The sequence below is a fragment of the Macrosteles quadrilineatus genome, unplaced genomic scaffold, assembly GCF_028750875.1.
Source record: "Macrosteles quadrilineatus isolate MER2022 unplaced genomic scaffold, UCM_ALF_1.0 Scaffold_6__1_contigs__length_79288215, whole genome shotgun sequence".
NCBI classification, from domain to species: Eukaryota; Metazoa; Arthropoda; class Insecta; order Hemiptera; family Cicadellidae; genus Macrosteles; species Macrosteles quadrilineatus.
The window spans coordinates 24,604,659-24,622,771 of NW_026542599.1; the positions used below are offsets into that span (position 1 = coordinate 24,604,659).

The 18,113-nt window shown below is 33.6% G+C and overlaps 1 protein-coding gene across 1 annotated transcript; it reads left to right on the forward strand.

The window, feature by feature from the left end:
- The first annotated feature begins 16,127 nt into the window (after nucleotides 1–16,127).
- LOC128997399 (uncharacterized protein K02A2.6-like) lies at nucleotides 16,128–17,174 on the forward strand. Its single transcript, XM_054423035.1, has one exon. The coding sequence runs from the start codon at nucleotides 16,128–16,130 to the stop codon at nucleotides 17,172–17,174; it is 1,047 nt and encodes a 348-aa protein (XP_054279010.1).
- The last annotated feature ends 939 nt before the right edge of the window (nucleotides 17,175–18,113 follow it).

Genomic DNA, 18,113 nt, shown 5'->3' on the forward strand with positions numbered 1-18,113 from the left:
GCTTTGATTCCCAGGATATCCTCAATATTTTATCCGTAAAATGGAATCCATATAAATTATAAATAAACGAATAACAAAACTGTACAAACTTAACGTTCGTGCGCTTCCACTTCATCCACTGGTCTTAAATTTAGTTCATATTAATGTTCAAACTCAATATTAAGTCATAAGTAGTGAGTCATTTATTTGGCCAGATTCACATTAATGCCTCGGCTAAGTCAAGATACATTAAAATACAGATTATCTTATAAACTATAAACTAACTGCTATACTATACAATATTTACATTTGATTAATCAATTAATGAACCAAGCATACCATTTACCCATTACTAACCAGCACGGACACGGTAGTACAATTTAGACGCCAGTAAATTTCGAAGTGATTTTTTTTTTTTATAAAAGGGTTTGGCTAAATTTTTATATGGTTTGGCAATGCATTGGAAAGCACTATACCGTTATAATAGAGATGTTTTTTAAGGTTGTAAAATTCTTTGGTACCTATCTGTAGATTAAGACTGTTTTGTAAAGAATATGGCCATGATCTGGAACTTGAAAAAATTATAAAATGATATTTTTCTGAGAAGAGAGTAGGCCTATAAGTTTTCCTTACCAACGCAATCTTCTTACTTATGCTAGGAGACATAGTATGTCATGTTATTTCTAGGTTTACTACGTGTATTTGTAATAAAACCGGCACAGTCACAAGTGATGGCACTAGCGCAACAGTTGCGTGCAGAAGCCTCATAGCAGAAGCCTCATAGCGTAACACTGAACGCATAATGTGCGCTGCCGGAAAATATGTTTGCTCCTTGAAGCAGTGGATTATAAACTCCTTTGACGAGCGTCATAGACTAATTGAGATGAGAACGCTATCCAGCCACGGTCGTTATTTCCTCGTTATAAATCTAAATTTTGAAGTTATGACATGGTGTCAAAGTATACGATTCATAATTTTGAGGAGAAATAAAAGGAGGTAGTACACGATTTGTTACAATTCTTGATTGTGATGATCTACCATGAGGGATATGTAAATCCTATAAATTCTTGATTTTCATTAATAATGGTACAAACATCGTCACAGTTCTTAATAATCAATTGTTATCTGTATCACGAAGTGTGACTCAATTCATTGCGACTTTTTTTTATTTCAAAGCTCTACAAAATGTGGTGGTATTCAAATCCATGCAGTTTATTATTTTTGAGACCTACGAAGTTAATATAACTAGATGAAATCTCAACTTTGATTACCTATATTATATCCGGTGTCACACAAAATATTGCAACTCTTACTTTTACCTATGAGAATGAGATACTGTGTTGCTCAAATAGTTGCAATTTTATATTCTGATTACCTAAAAAGCAAAGGTGCTAGGATTTTTGCGATTCTTAATTTTTATTAGTACCTAAAATGAGCTGGTCATGAAATTGTTATGATGTTTAATTTTGACGAGTTATGACTTATGCCAAAATCTTGATTTTGATGTCCTTTGAAATGCAGTTGTTCTCAAATAGTTGCGTTTTGAAACATATTTATAACCCGTGTCTACCTAAAATATTTTACACAGATGTAAATTTTTATCAGCTTTAAAACGTAAAAACAAACCTTCTTAACACAATCACGTGCATTTTACAGGCCATTTCCTCATTACAATTCTAAAAACTGACTCATTTATTACACCATTATAAACACCGAACACACTCTATAAACGTTGTTGTCACTGTTTACAAAACCAACGGTGAAACACGTTCACAATGTAAATCACAATGTGGTCACAACTCAAAACATAAAACTCCATAAGGTAAACACACGTCAGTGATAGTAGTGATATTGATGTCATTGATATTGATATCGCTTCCCGTTGAATCATTGTGGCGTGAGGTCTGTTTGGTGTTTGGATAATGTGTTGTGTTTAGAAGGTCACGTGACATGGGATGGTGAGATCATTGGTTCGCGTCTTATGTTATGTTAACGCTGGAAACAATTAACTATCGTCATAGGGGTTCGTGAAGTGTGTATAGTTTTATAATGTTTATAGAGAGTTATAGTTCGATTTAATGTCGTATATAAAACTTAATTAGCTCAAAAGCCGTGGTTATGAGTTTAAAAAACTAATGTAAAAGTACGTAGTTTGTATTTATTAAAATTATGATTTGGTGTTTAGAATTGTAATATGAGTTTCTTTTTGTGAAGACGTTCTTTATTAGGCAATTTTTTCACTAACAAAATCCCTTCATCGTATTTTAACACAATTGGTTGAACCTTGATATTGGCCATTCTGCTATGAAAACTATGGACGATAAGTGTTAGTATTTGTCATTGGTATTTTCTTTACATACATAGCAAAGGTAATTATTTACCAATTTATATATACAGATGGTCAGAATTAAATATCAAAGAATCAGCACTCCCTGAATTGAATGAGTCCATGATTTGATAAGTAGTAAAAATATTTATTTTCCAACGAGACTAGTAGTTTAGTATGTAGTATCCATGAAATAAATCCTACACAATTCACTAGCTTGTAGTTCAACATCCACGAAGTGATCTTCTTAATCTCAAGTTGACTGTGTCATGATTAAAGTATTTGACAGTCATAAATAATCCTACATAGCTTGGTAAAGTTACCATTTTTGTTGTTAGGTTCTCGATCGTGGTCTTGTGCAAGTCACGGGTTGGATACCCGGCATATCCAAAGTGTGGCGAAGTTTATACTACTTTTTCGTGAAAACGAGAACTGTTCTCAAAATTGCTAAATTAAAACTGAAGTTGAAACTAAAACTATGAAAATTCTCCAACTCAACACTCAGTTTTATTAAGCATGCATTGGAAGTGAGGTAAATGACATATTTTGCACCATTAACATAAAATTTAAAATATGAAAAACAACAGGTCGGTGTAAAAACAAGGACACACAAACGCATGTAGTTATTGTCATGGCCGTGTTTGACATTGATATCCGAAACTGAACATGGCTCGCACTGTAGCAGAAAATATTGTGTTACGGTGTCATGGACCTCACCTTGGCAACAGCTGTCCTGTACGACACAATGGACAATATACAGGGTGTTCTAAATGGAAACCCTTATAGCAAATGTCCCATTTAGGGCTATTACTGTCATGGTAAGACCTAGACCCGGGACCGATTCACCTTTTTGTTTTGATGTGCTCAGAGACCAAAAACACAATCCTTTCATATTCATATTTACAGGATGTTCACAAAAGAAGGGACATAATTTTCGTAGTAAATCCCTGGGTCAAAATTAGGAGAAAATCTAGATCTAATTCTTTTCAAACATAGCTTTGTTAACCAGATATCATCCGTTTTGTAATTTTACGTTAACATTTGTATCATTAGATTGTGGTGACCGATGTTTATACAGCTTGGTTTGTATGTTATAGTAAAATAGACCCATATTATAAAAACAATATTAAATTGGTTCAATTCAAAATTTCCACCATTTTGTCCACATCTATATCAGTTTTTGTTTTACCTATTGCGTGTAGGTGTTTTGTACATGTTTGCGTGTTTTGCAGTATTTGATTATTTAGGTACTAGATTCACACATGAAAACTTAATTTTCAACTTTTATTGGTGTAAAACCAATAATTTACTAAGGGTTTCATCTAACCCTTTGTGCTTGGGAAACCATCATGTGTCATATTTACTATAAATTGAAAATAATCCTCATAGATAGCCATGGAGCAATGCATACCAGCTGATCGGCAATGAAGTAAAGAAAACAGGGATACCAACATAAGCTCGGGTTGCGATTAAAAAATCCTGTCTACTGTTGATATGGGCAATCAGACAGGTTACCCTAGAACTATTGGCGATTTAATGATACATACATACAATAGTGCGTATTTGTGAGATCTCACATCGACATTTGTGTGAGTATACGCACTGAACACGTGTGCGTGAGTCATCCATGAGTCAGGTTAAGTCTCATATACCTCAGAGTCACACCATACAATCTGCTGATATACCAAGGCCTGCAGAATACTATACAGCATACTCAGCTTCCTAGAGTAGGCCTAGGAATTTAAAAATACGGGAGAGTATATTTCTTAAACTTTACTCATAAAAAGGTTATAAAAGGTTTGGCCACTTCCTTACGGGTTTAAATTGAAAAGTGTAAGAAAACCCTAAACATTATTTTACAACACTCAAATTTATAAAATGAATGTAGCAGTTGTTTTAGTTAACGATAAGCATCTGTTCAATGAACGCAATTCTATTTGTTTACAATAGTAATGATTTGATTTTAAATACTCAAAATCAAATGTTATGACTCTACTAATCAATAATAAATGGACAATAAAGAAAAACATTGAAGATTGGGACTCAATGTTGGTCCAAATTAAAACTAAGACATTCTCAAAGAGATTGTTTGCCGAAGAAGATTACATTATCATTTATTTTGAAACCACAAAGGCGTATTTAACCGGCTTGTTGACCTTAAACCTTATTATCTAGATTAAAGAAGGAAGAAGTGCCTTCTTAAATTAAAGTTGGAATAATTGTAATTATCACTGACAAGTTTTTTGTAAAATTTATCTAAACTAAAACATCTCGTCTAAAATAAATAATTGTTTCTGTACATACACTTATATTCATGTTATATTATGGTTGTAGAATATTCCCTCTACAAGATATGATTGTAAATACTAGTACTTTATTAAATTCAAGGCTACTTTCTACAGTGTATCATCCTTTACTTGTGATCCTTGAAATCAATAATGACTTACAAACAACTCGTTGAATTTAGGATTATTTATTTTGAAGTATCTAAATATACAGCAAATACTGTTAGTAAACAGAAATAAAAATTTCAAAATTGGGTATTTTGGTATATTATACCGACCACAATGATAAATCAACTTCCAAAAGATTTTAATTAGTTTAAATAACAAAAGTTTCCTACCCTAACCTAACCACCCTGTTGGGTTAGGTTAGGTTAGGTCAAAACTATTAGGTGTGGTTGGTATAATACCAAAGTACCAAAACTAGTTTTTCCACTTATACGTAACGATAAATCAATTAAATACAATGTTGAACCAAAAAGTTATTTTTGCACAGCGTTATAGTTTGTGAATTTCTTTAGTGTCAAACATTTCAAATGTTGACTAGAGATCTCATCAGTCAGGTTTATCTTGGTAACGGTTTGCTGAACTGTTCAACTTCATCTTAGGCTTGCAGAAACAAGCGTTAACCCACTTAAAATGTCAACTATCACATCCGCGTGTATTAATCATCAAAAATGTCATTATATCGCGATGATGCGGTATAAAAATAGCTTGTAATGTAGGGGTGACTGCACTTGTGCATGTGCAGCGTGAGTCTTCGATGCACCGGTCAAGATTACAATTACAATTACACCAGAATCATTACAATTACTGTAATTACATACAGTTAGTCGCGGCTGCTTTGTGATCGGGCAGGCAGAATTAATTTCGCCGCCTAGTTGTAATAATGGATAACTTTATTTAATTGCCATGCACCACATCGCAAACTTCTAATTGGTATTCCGGGTACATTGTTTTTTAAAGGGTATTATTGATTTATACGTGTAACAATTTGTATGTGTCGTTCTACTCAACGATCACAGGTTCGACAAACAAATGCGAGTAAAAATCTGTTCAGGAGTAAAAATATATGTTAATTTGTAATATTTGACACAGTAAAAACCCATAAGTAAACCTTCTCTAGGAAGTATTGTACTTGTAGACTACTGGCATTTTCAATATTTTAGTTGGGTATATTTTTTACTGAAAATATTTTGAAACATACTTAATTAATTAGGATAGACTTAAATCAGATTTGAGTTGATGTGAGTTTTAGAGGGGGTAAAAAATTAAACTATCGTCAACACAAACTCAATAAATATATAAATTTAAATGGATTGTTTTTGGGCTCTTGGACATCAAAGGAACAACAAAATCGGTCTTACCTAAGTCCAGGTACACCATAAATGGGAAATTAAAAAATAAACTACCCGCCATACAAGGTCCTTGGCACCTCAACAGTAGGGGCGAGGCCTTCATCTCAGCAACTCAGTCATAGACTGCCATTACCCAGAACCTGTTTACCTTTACAAGTGATAAACTAGACATAAACCAGACTCGAAATGACACCTGACAGCTAAACCAATGACCCTCCACTATTGGTTATCGTTTCCTTCACTTTAACTACCACCCTGGTCGGTTACGATTCCAATCCTTTACTACAGGAACATATGGTGGCTGGTGAGGTATATGTCAGGTTTATGAGAAACTGCTCTTCTCAGTTATATCAGTATTTTATCATCTCCTTTGAATACCGAATTAGATATCCTATCTATTGGCCGGTTATGGACAGTTTTAAATATTTTTTTTAAATGAGTATGTACAATAGTTTTGAAAATAATAATTGGGTCAAGTTAGAAAAATTTTTTTGTACAATATATGCTTGAATTTCTATTTCCTACATTCAGAGAATACACTTGAAATAGTTTAAAATATTTAGTTATATTTGGGTTGAAAATTATCTGCTTATAAAAATCCGCTTACACGTCTATCAAAAACATTTTTTTCTGGAATCAGCGAATTAATTTCATTCCGCAATATCATGGATTCATCCAGCATAATTAGATGCATTAACTAAACCTATCACGTTATCCTTCATATGATTTTGTGTTTATTCGAGTTGACTCGTACTGTACATTATTTAACATATAACATAGTGGGATATAGAATAGTGGTATAATTTTCAGTGGAGGGATTTTTCCGATGGAGGAAAAAAGTTTCCTTTTCTGAGACTTTAATTTTTTGATTCCCTTCCAGCTAAAATCTGTTTTTGTTTATCGCGATTTAAACTGGATAAACAAGTTCCACTTACTACTGAGCAGTTGTGTCCTTGATTTGATTTACCTTTGGCAACGATCAATATTCACAAAGATTTTAACACTACACTATCCACACTATAAAGAATGATTTACCTACCTCAATCAGGTCACAACTGTCAAAAATGTAGCCTATTAAAATTAAAGTTTTATAAAACGTTTAGTCTATTGTTTACAATCCGATTGAGGTAAAACATTCATCTAAATAAAGTTGGTCAGTATAACTAGATCTTTGAAAATGAACGCTAGAAATAAAGTTAAATAACCGTAGGGGCGAAGACCTAAATGAAATTACCTTTATATTACTATTCGCAAAAGCGCTAATCATGACGCTTTAAAATGACACATCAATCGTAAAAATCGAGTGAGAAGGAAGGCTGGAAAAGGGATGTAACATGTAACCCCCTTATTGTATTAAGTATAATCTAAACCATCACATGAGTCAAACACACAAATCTCAATGCTGACGTATATTCTGCAGTGTAAATATGTGGTCGGATTGAATCGGGCATTGTTTATAGTGACGTCATATTGCTGACGGTGAATCACGTGATTTGCGTCGGATCAGCTGATCAACTATCAGCTGCGCTGAATCACTGACAATATAAGTCAGCCGAATTTGACCCATTGCCTGCCGTTCTGATTTAGCTGCGCGTTTTACAAACATAAATTCTCCATTCAGCATTTCGCGAATTTGATGTGCAGTATTTGGGGATAGGTGTTGAATAGTGCAATATTTTTAGAATATGTACACTGGAAATAAATATTTTCCAAATATATATATTTGGAAGTATATATTTTGTATACACTAAAATATTCTGTTGTGGTGAAGATATGTAATTTAAGTCAAGCAAAAAAGTGTCTTTGGAGACTCTGTGGACCAAAATATTTCATAAATTACATACTTTCTCAATCCTCATAGATTTATCAAATTTATCAGCTGGGGACATTTTTTCTGAACTGTTGAAGGTGTTTTGTTATCTAATTTGGTTAGGTTAAAACAATTTGAATTGTATAATATATCTCCATACTGTAGTTTTTCCTCTAGTAATATAACAAAAGATTTAATTCCTAATCGTTTACCTATCCGTACCCATCTTAAAAATTCGAAACCTAATTAATTATAGAGTAAATTTAGCACAAAGTAATCATCATTGCTACTCATAGAGTAAAACATCATTGCACTCAAACGTACCCTATAATGGAACATATCAAAACAGGCTTAAGAGGCAATAACAATGCGCTGAAATGGCAACTTGTGCAATTCAACTTCAATGAAGTTATGGCTAATTATTATTTTATAGTTAATCCATATTAAACTCTATTTTTACTCATCAACCAGTTAACAAAAATATTAATGGTGGCGTTTACTGAATATCAGTATGAATATTACTATATTAACTTTACTGACACAAGAGATTGATGCTATTACAGCTTTTTACATCAGTATAATTTTGATAAGACTTTAAAATTTTGAAAATATGGTATTTATCTTTAATTTGAAGTGAAAATAGAGCGAAAAAAATGTTTTCAATAAGAAATATAATTAACATTCGAAACAGCAGGAAATAAAATGACGATGTAAGGCTATTTTAATCCTAATCGTGTTCCTCGATACTTTTTGGGATATTTATTAGGCTATATTTTCTCTGATAAATAAGCACAGACGCTGGTTTCTGTTTCTCCACGTTGTGAGGCTGGGGAGTCACGAAGGAAAGCAATGGTTATTGAAGGAAGGCAAGATCACGTGACCAACAAACTTGACTTTATTCCCCTCAGTATTCCGCCAGTAGGATGGAACAGGTCCTGCAAACAAGAACACATTTTATTAAATAGATGATTAATATATGTTCATTTTGATTGAAAATTAAACTAATGCAATATACACAATATAATAATACTCTTTAGAAAAGTACTTAATACAATTTGGATGAAAAAGGTAAGCAAATTCTAAGAATAAGTTCAACCATCAAAAATACACTAAGCAACATTATGCTTGTTCAATATCCCATTTTAAGAGTTGGTTAAACACATTTCTAGTTCACAAATACACACCAATTAAGCAATATTCAAGCTATTCTCAAGCTCCAGGTAACACTCAATTTATTCTCAAATATCCAGTTAGTATCCAAGCTAATTTGAAAATTACCTAAGAAAAATCTAGTTGTTCTCATCATCCATGTTATTTTAACAATATTCAGCTATTATTTACACTATTCTCAAGCAATATCAATTTTATATCCAAGCTATTCTCAATAAATATCAATTTTGTGTCCAAGCTATTCTTAAGTAATATCCAGCTAAATACCAAGCTATCTTCAACCAATTCCCAGTTTACATCCAAGTTACTTTTAAGCTGTATCCAGTTATTATTAGAACTATCCCCAAGCAATATCCAAGCTATTCTCAAGAAATATCCAGCTAAATTCCAAGCTATTTTCAACCAATTCCCAGTTTACATCCAAGTTACTTTTAAGCTGTATCCAGTTATTATTCAAATAATCCCCAAGCAATATCCAAGTTATTCTCAAGCAATATCCAGCTAAATTCCAAGCTATTTTCAACCAATTCCCAGTTTATATCCTAGTTACTTTTAAGCTGTATCCAGTTATTATTCGTATTATTCCCAAGCAACATCCAAGTTATTCTCAAGCTAAATTCCAAGCTATTTTCAACCAACTCCCAGTTGACATCCAAGTTGTTTTTAAGCAATATCCAAGCTATTCTCAAGCAGTATCCAGCTAAATTTCAAGCTATTTTCAACTAACTCCCAGTTGACATCCAAGTTGTTTATAAGCAATATCCATGCTATTCTCAAGCAGTATTTAACCAACTCCCAGTTGATATCCAAGTTGTTTTTAATCAATATCCAAGCTATTCTCAAGCAGTATCCAGCTAAATTTCAAGGTATTTTCAACCAACTCCAAGTTGTTTTTAAGCAATATCCAAGCTATCCAAGTGTGGTCGTGGGCGTTGCTGGTTGCTGCCGCGGTCAGCGTACACCCTTGGCCTTCTATACCCGTGGCTCGACTCGTTCCTAATAGGGCGTCCAAGGGTAACCTGTCTCGATATACAACACGTTGCTAATAGCTTCCTTGTAAACAAATCAACGCGTGACTAGTTTACGTTAGCGAATCTCGACATCCAGACTGGATATGGAACCATGGATACAGTACTACGATTGGATATGGAACGATGGATACAGTACTACGATTGGATATGGAACCATGGATACAGTACTACGATTGGATATGGAACGATGGACACAGTACTACGATTGGATATGGAACCATGGATACAGAAATACGATTATGTGATATGTATTTGGATAAATATTTGTTATATTTGTTTAATAGCTAGACTATCGGTATGACCACTGGCCAGGATTGGTTTGGGAGGGGGGGGGGGAATAACCTCATTTAAAATATTTAATTTAACAAAATATCGCACGAATTAAATGATGAATCGAAGGATTAAAATTGAGATAAACAATCCCTGTTTATCTGTGGGTAAACAAATGTCTGATTTAGTCCCACAAAGTTAAAGCATACAGAAATTTTGTTACCCAAAATGATAAGTGTTTGGATAAAATTTAGGAATTTCAATTCTTTAAACTTCATTATTGATTTACGTAATCGAGTTAAATAGAGTTTCAGTGGAATTTTAGGGGGAATTTGACCATCAGGGCCTACAAATTCAACATTGGAGTTTAAAAGAATTGTTAAATATTAGATTGCGTAAACTGTATAATTTTATAAATTCGAAGCCAAAGATAATGACAAAAATTTTAGTTTGATTTTACATGTGAATTGTGGAAGCTTGATTGTACCCAAATGCAATCGATAGTTTGGGTCCTCTTTTGTTTAATGTTATATAGGTAATTTGTGAATTTATTGCAGCTTCCAGATGACAACTAACTGTGCCGATTTTTAAAGCGTAATATTTTGGTCTTTCTATCTTAATCATTTATTCATTATTTTTTGTGCCAAACAACTAAAAATTGTCCTCAAATTTCCCCTGCATTTAAAAATAGATGACCTTTACTAGGTTCAGCTTGACAGTTCAGACAGTGGGATCCGGGCTTCAAGGAAAACCTGTCGCCATATTCAACGCTAGCCACTTCCCTGTTATGATATCAGGTTTGAAGCGTTTTTACATAATACGATCTAAATGGTTACGGATAAAAGGTCCATAAATTGGCAGCAGATTGGTATTACCATGCTATGTTGCGTAACCGTAGCAACGTTGTTGTCTGTTGTGAGCGGATAGACAATGTAATACTTGTAGTGCAAATAATACTCGTAGTATCAAACCTTGTGGAAAGGAATGCGTATTTACCACCAATTTAGTATTGGCGATTTTTGACGCGTTTAGTTAAATTGTTCATTATAGTTTAATCCATCTATCTATATCTAGGCTATTATAAAATTGAGGTGGTGTCTGGGCAGCTGTCACGACTAAAATACTAAACCGATACCGCCAAAATTAAGCACAAAGATTGTCCACATTTCTAGAAATTGTCATTCTCTTCCCAGAGTTCCTCCCGGGGTTTCGCCCTTTGGATGTACAAAGATTTGAGATGAGATTTTAAAAAGTAAATTAATAATTGGTCTCCATGGAAGCATGAGAAAATTCACAATGTGTACCTTTGTGCTGACATTTTAATGTATACAATCAGAACTGCCAAATGCTTATTTCACAATTTAAGGGAGCTAGCTGATCCAAACAAGTAAAAAATAATTTACACAACTATTTGGTAGGTTTATTTATTCAAAAACTATGTCAGTTATTATGAAAAAAAATTCTATAACCGTAAGTTATAAAAATAATGTTCTTGATATGTTTTCATGTAAACTAGAATGGCAATGGAGGTTATAATTTTTGGTATAAACTTGGTGGCTTTTTGTTTATAAATTCGAACTACTTAACAAGTATTTGGCCTAGGTGGTAGGCCTATAGTACATCTTTCCTTTGCGAAGCACGGGGACCAGCTAGTCTATTTATTTATGCATACTATATAAAAACTTATATGCCATAATACACTCGCCTAAAAAAACCTAAAGATTAAGGAAATTTATATATACCGTTTGGAATATATCTCATTGAAAAAATATATCCTAAAACAAGTCAGATAATAGCCTACTTGGAAAATTCACTAAAAATAGGGAGCTATTTATTTTGTAATGTTCACTTTAATCCCAGTATTAACTTTTGCCATAGATGGCAACTAAATTTGGTAATTTCTGTATAGGGAGTAATTGTTTGATCCCTGTCCCACGGATAGTGGGAGGGGGGGCTTGTCGTTCATACAAAAAAGCTATATAATAACTTTGTGTAATCAAATACACCATTAAATATTTATACTAAGCCAATTTTCAATTTAACTATTGTATAAATATAAATACAAACTGTAATGACAGTTTAAACAAATAAAAAGTTATACAAATTTTTGCAAATTTACAATGTCATTATAAAATAAGTTGTAATAATAAAATGTTTTAATGAAAAATTTTACAACTAATAACAAATAGGTAATGGACAGAAATAGTTTCTATAGTAAACAGTTATTTTGAGTAAGTTTCATTCATAAATACATCTTAGAATATAAAAAATTTAAAAAGGTAACATTAGAATCTTGAAAGCTAATGTAATCTGTACCTAATGTAAACTGTACCTTACTACGGCAAATCACGTATTGTCAAGGTCATATTAGTTATCAGCTTATCTTCAGGTACATGTTTGTAATCTGTTATCTAGACACTGGAAGTTGATAACAGTTAAGTCAGCTGTTCTGAAAAATCTTGCACTTGAATTCAGCATAGTCAAGTGATCTAATTGAACAAACCTTTTTATAATTTCGTCATGTTATTTTTATGACATCTAGTTTTGGAAATAATTTAAATATTAGCCACATTTACAACCCATATAAAATATAATAATGAAATCCAAGAGGGGTTTACAGCTCTAAATGGATTTTAATAGAAAGAAAGCTGTCATTTATATCGTAATACTTACACATCGATTAATAAAATGATGCGAATCTTTCAGATTCAATTTCAATATTAAATGGAACACTGAAGCATATCTGAGTTCATTAGAACGTTGCAATGTAATATTGTTTCAAAGGAAAATTCTAAGAATCCTTCCATCAAATTGTATTAGCACAAATTTCCGATGTATTTTCCTCATAACTTTTATTTTCTCCGAAACTTATTTAAAATCGGTTACTGTGTTAACCATATAACTCGAAGTATGTACGGTGATTCCCTATGAAACAAACGTCCATTATGACGTGTTAACGAGCATGTTTCATCGTGATAAGAAGCGATGGTTTGTGTGCACAAAAAGCAGCAATAGTCGCCGACAGACCTTTCTAGATTCAAGGTCTTCAGTTCCTTACCTTGAAGTCTTGCCTGGAACAGTTCAACAAACTCACATCGGAAGACATTTCACAATAGTTTCGTAAGAAATTAATTTAATTGAATCCGTTGATCTTAATAGGCAATTCAGTGATTCAAGCATATTTCATCACGTTCATCTCCCATGTCGTGATCACAATAATAATGATTTAAAAAAAATCACTCGAATTAAGGGCTTGGGGTCCTTACATTGCATTTTTGGAAGGAAGAAACAATAAGAGCTTAATATAACGACTGGAAATGTAATGTTCTAGCGAATTTTCTTATGTTTATAAAATATTCCTTCAATTCTTTTAGTTTAATCGCCTGATCGTCGTTCCAAACTCAGAAGTAAAATTCAATCAATTCTGATTTACGTAAAAGGACTATCGTAAATCCAATACACTATTACAGACTAGATTGTTATCAATTTGAAGTAATTTTAATATCAGATACAATGATTAACAAACTGTTTATGTGATCATTTATTGAAAACCAACGGGACTGAATACCATTGAATACAGTTGCTACTGATGGTATTTGCCTCAACTCTGAGCTATATATAATCGATTAAGGACAAACCAATAAAGATTTTACTGCCGAATCAAATGACACACTGCGGCTTAGGCCTAAGTTGCTTTCTTCTCTCAGCAAACTTATTTCAATAAAAGTTTCCGCAAATATAAAATTAATACAATATAAAACTTGTCTTTATAATATATAATCATTGTGCGATTTTTGTGGCTAATATTATTACAATTCGCATAGGAAAGTAAACAGACTACTTATTCATTCGAACATTCATATAACGTTTTAAAGTGTTGTTAACTCGTAACCTAAATGTGTCGTTTTTAGTACTTATGTTACTAATACTAAAATAAAATGTTAATAAATAAATATTAAGTACTTTACCCAAAAAGGTCCTACTGATAAAACATATAATAAGAATCAAAACACAGGCAAATGGTTATTAACGATTTTTCATAATTATTTATTAAGGGAAAGAATCATTCTAGGCTTTCCAAAAATATTGAAAATTCCAAGGTAAAATGTGTTTAAATGAACCAAATATTTGTATGCATCATTGAAACTAGTATTTTATTAATAAAACTGCGCAATTCATTGGCAATACAGATTCTCGGTGATATTTATAAAATAAAACAAAATTTTAGAATTAAAACTCACAATAATACAATTTTTTCTAACAATCATAAATCGTAGACTAATATTTCCACGATACATTTTATCGTTTGCGAGGTTTTGGATAGGCAACCTTAAATATTTAGATATTTTTTTACTGTCATCACTTTAAGCTCATCGCCAATGACTTTACAGAAATACTGAAAATGAGGGCTACCTGTTTAGGATGGCAATTCCAAGGTAAATTCTACTGTAAACTACTGACTGTTTTGTTATAGTAAGGTAATAGATTTTTTATGGATTGAAAGCACCATTATGGACATCAGTAGTATGGACAAAGGTGCTGAACTTCATGTAAATGTTGACTTGGGTGTACTTTGAAATTTTATCACTTACGTGGGTAATACGCGTAGCATGAAGGTATGTTAGTAATTTATTCGAGGTTACCAGTCCTATTTTTACTATCCTTAAGTTTTGTATACCAGAATTTACGATATATTACGTCCTTTTATCAGCAAAGCTTGGTCCCCAAACGCTTAACTTAACAAGTAACATTTCGCCTGACGTCGCATACAATATGTTTTCCAAGCGTGATATAGTGTTTGTTTTCATATGCACAAGATGTAGCTGAAGCGGTCTTGAGTGTTTTTGTTCCATGAAATAGAACAACACTTTGAGCCTATCACTTGGCTGGAATAATATCTTGAAAATATAACACTTTTATCCTTCAAAACTACAATGTACTGAATAAAAAAACTTGATAATATTACGATGTTTTAGTATAGTAAAATGTTAAAATGTTACGTTGGTTGTGGATCCAAACACACATTTGAAAGGTTCTAGTTGTAGATTATGAAGTGAATGCAAAATAAGTGTCAATAATTGTTATAAAGTGAAGAATATTTTAGTTTCATTATTACAATATCAAGAAGCCAGTTTAAGTTAAATAAATACAATAGGACCAAGGTCAAAGTACAAATGGTACAAAGTCCAACCCCACAGAGGAGACGAACGACGAGGAAGTCTCAGTCTACGTTATGCCAAGGTACGTTAAACATGATAGTCATAGTGCGTTGTTGGTTAGTCAGGTTAAATTCAGTGTTAGACCGGCTAGTTATGTCTAAATCGTATAGGTTATGATTAGGCAATTATTAAAGAACACTAAACTATTTCATGGCGACGAGTATTTTAAAGTGAGTTTCTTTATTTTGTGCGCGCTTTTAAAAGTATATTTTGCGTGAAGTGTTTCCTTTTTGTTGGTGCAAGAGAGAAGGAATATTCATTTTAACAAGGAACGGCAAACGAGCAATTAACATACAATCAGCTAAATCCAGAAGCAACGGGTGAGAACAGTGAAGAAAGGAGTGGTTGTACTTGGGAACGGATTGAAGAAGGCAGGTCCAATAACAGGAACAGCTCCAAGATAACAGGTCCAGTATTGCCCTGCAAGCATTTCCAGTTCCAGTTACACCAGGTCGGTAAGCAGTTACCAAGAAGTAATAAGTTTTGGAACTGTTAAACGTAACAGGTACAGAGAGATTTCTGTAAGTAGACACTGGTTGACTCACTGAAAGCACGTTGCACGGGTTGGATTAGTCATCAGTGTGTCGTGGGCAAACTTTCTTGTCAGAAATTGCCAAAACTTGATGTTGAAATTGAAGAGTTTGTGAAGAAGTGCAGTATCTATCAGAAGACTAGGAAATCAATGCCAGTGGTCCCGTTACAACCATGGTCATGGCCAAACCGCAACTGGCAAAGGCTACATCTAGATTTTGCCGCCTATGAGGGGAAAGATTTTCTCATTCTCGTTGATAGTAGATCCAAATGGCCCGAAATCTTCCACATGAAATCTACAACTTCTGCTAAAGTAATAGAAAAGCTAAGAACCTGTTTTGCAGCTTACGGCTTACCAAATACTGTGGTAACAGATGGAGGTACTCAGTTCACGTCTCAAGAGTTTAATGACTTTCTGAAGTTCAATGGCATTCGGCATCTGGTTTCACCACCATATCATCCGGCTTCAAATGGCCTTGCAGAAAGGATGGTGCAGACAACCAAAGACGTCTTCCTGAAACAGCTTTTGGAGGATTCAAAAACCACTTTAAACCGAACCCTACAACATAGGCTAGACAGCTTTTTGTTCGCCTACAGGAACACGCCACACTCAACCACAGGCATGACACCTGCCGAAATGTTTCTCAAGACCATCCCACGTACACCATTGAGTTTACTTAAGCCTCATTTGTCTGACGATATGAAGAGAAAGCAAGAAGAGACGAAAACGAGAGCTGATACCCGAAGAGGAAAACAGAGATCTTTTAATAAAGGAGATATGGTGCTAGTCCGTACTGTGAGACAAGAGAAGATAAACTGGCAGTCTGGTGTCATTTTCAAGGTTGTCAGTCCAGTAACCTATCTAGTTAATGTGGAAGGTAAAACAAGATTCATACATGCAGACCACCTTAAGTTGAATCCATCACATGAAGATGAAGAAGAACAAACGTTACCTAGACCAGATGAAAACACAAGGACAGAAGAAATTGCAGCACCGGCAATTGAATATTCTCCTAGGCAAACCCCAACAAAAAGCCCAAGTAAATCCCGGACAAGACCATCATTACCACAAAATCAAGACTCTCAAGAATCACCAGGAATAATCAAGTCTCCAGAAAGAGTAAACTTGAAGAGTCCAGACTCATGTATCAGGCGTTCAAACCGAACAATAAAACCGCCTGATAAACTGAACCTGTAGAGCATAAGAAGAGAGTCTCCCTCCCTAAGAAGAGTTTTTATTTAGAGTGAATGTTTTATTTTTATAAGTAGGGAGGGAATTGTTATAAAGTGAAGAATATTTTAGTTTCATTATTACAATATCAAGAAGCCAGTTTAAGTTAAATAAATACAATAGGACCAAGGTCAAAGTACAAATGGTACAAAGTCCAACCCCACAGAGGAGACGAACGACGAGGAAGTCTCAGTCTACGTTATGCCAAGGTACGTTAAACATGATAGTCATAGTGCGTTGTTGGTTAGTCAGGTTAAATTCAGTGTTAGACCGGCTAGTTATGTCTAAATCGTATAGGTTATGATTAGGCAATTATTAAAGAATACTAAACTATTTCATGGCGACGAGTATTTTAAAGTGAGTTTCTTTATTTTGTGCGCGCTTTTAAAAGTATATTTTGCGTGAAGTGTTTCCTTTTTGTTGGTGCAAGAGAGAAGGAATATTCATTTTAACAAGGAACGGCAAACGAGCAATTAACATACAATCAGCTAAATCCAGAAGCAACGGGTGAGAACAGTGAAGAAAGGAGTGGTTGTACTTGGGAACGGATTGAAGAAGGCAGGTCCAATAACAGGAACAGCTCCAAGATAACAGGTCCAGTATTGCCCTGCAAGCATTTCCAGTTCCAGTTACACCAGGTCGGTAAGCAGTTACCAAGAAGTAATAAGTTTTGGAACTGTTAAACGTAACAGGTACAGAGAGATTTCTGTAAGTAGACACTGGTTGACTCACTGAAAGCACGTTGCACGGGTTGGATTAGTCATCAGTGTGTCGTGGGCAAACTTTCTTGTCAGAAATTGCAAAGTTTTGCTTAAATCTGCTAAAAACTGATTTTTAAATGTTTGAAGCTATTTAAAGTGAATAAAAGTGTTTTAATATACAGGAAAAGTATTGCCATAGAAGATT

Bases quoted from the DNA above. Each gene is read 5' to 3' on its own strand.
- LOC128997399 (XM_054423035.1), top strand. From the start codon at position 16,128: ATGCCAGTGGTCCCGTTACAACCATGGTCATGGCCAAACCGCAACTGG.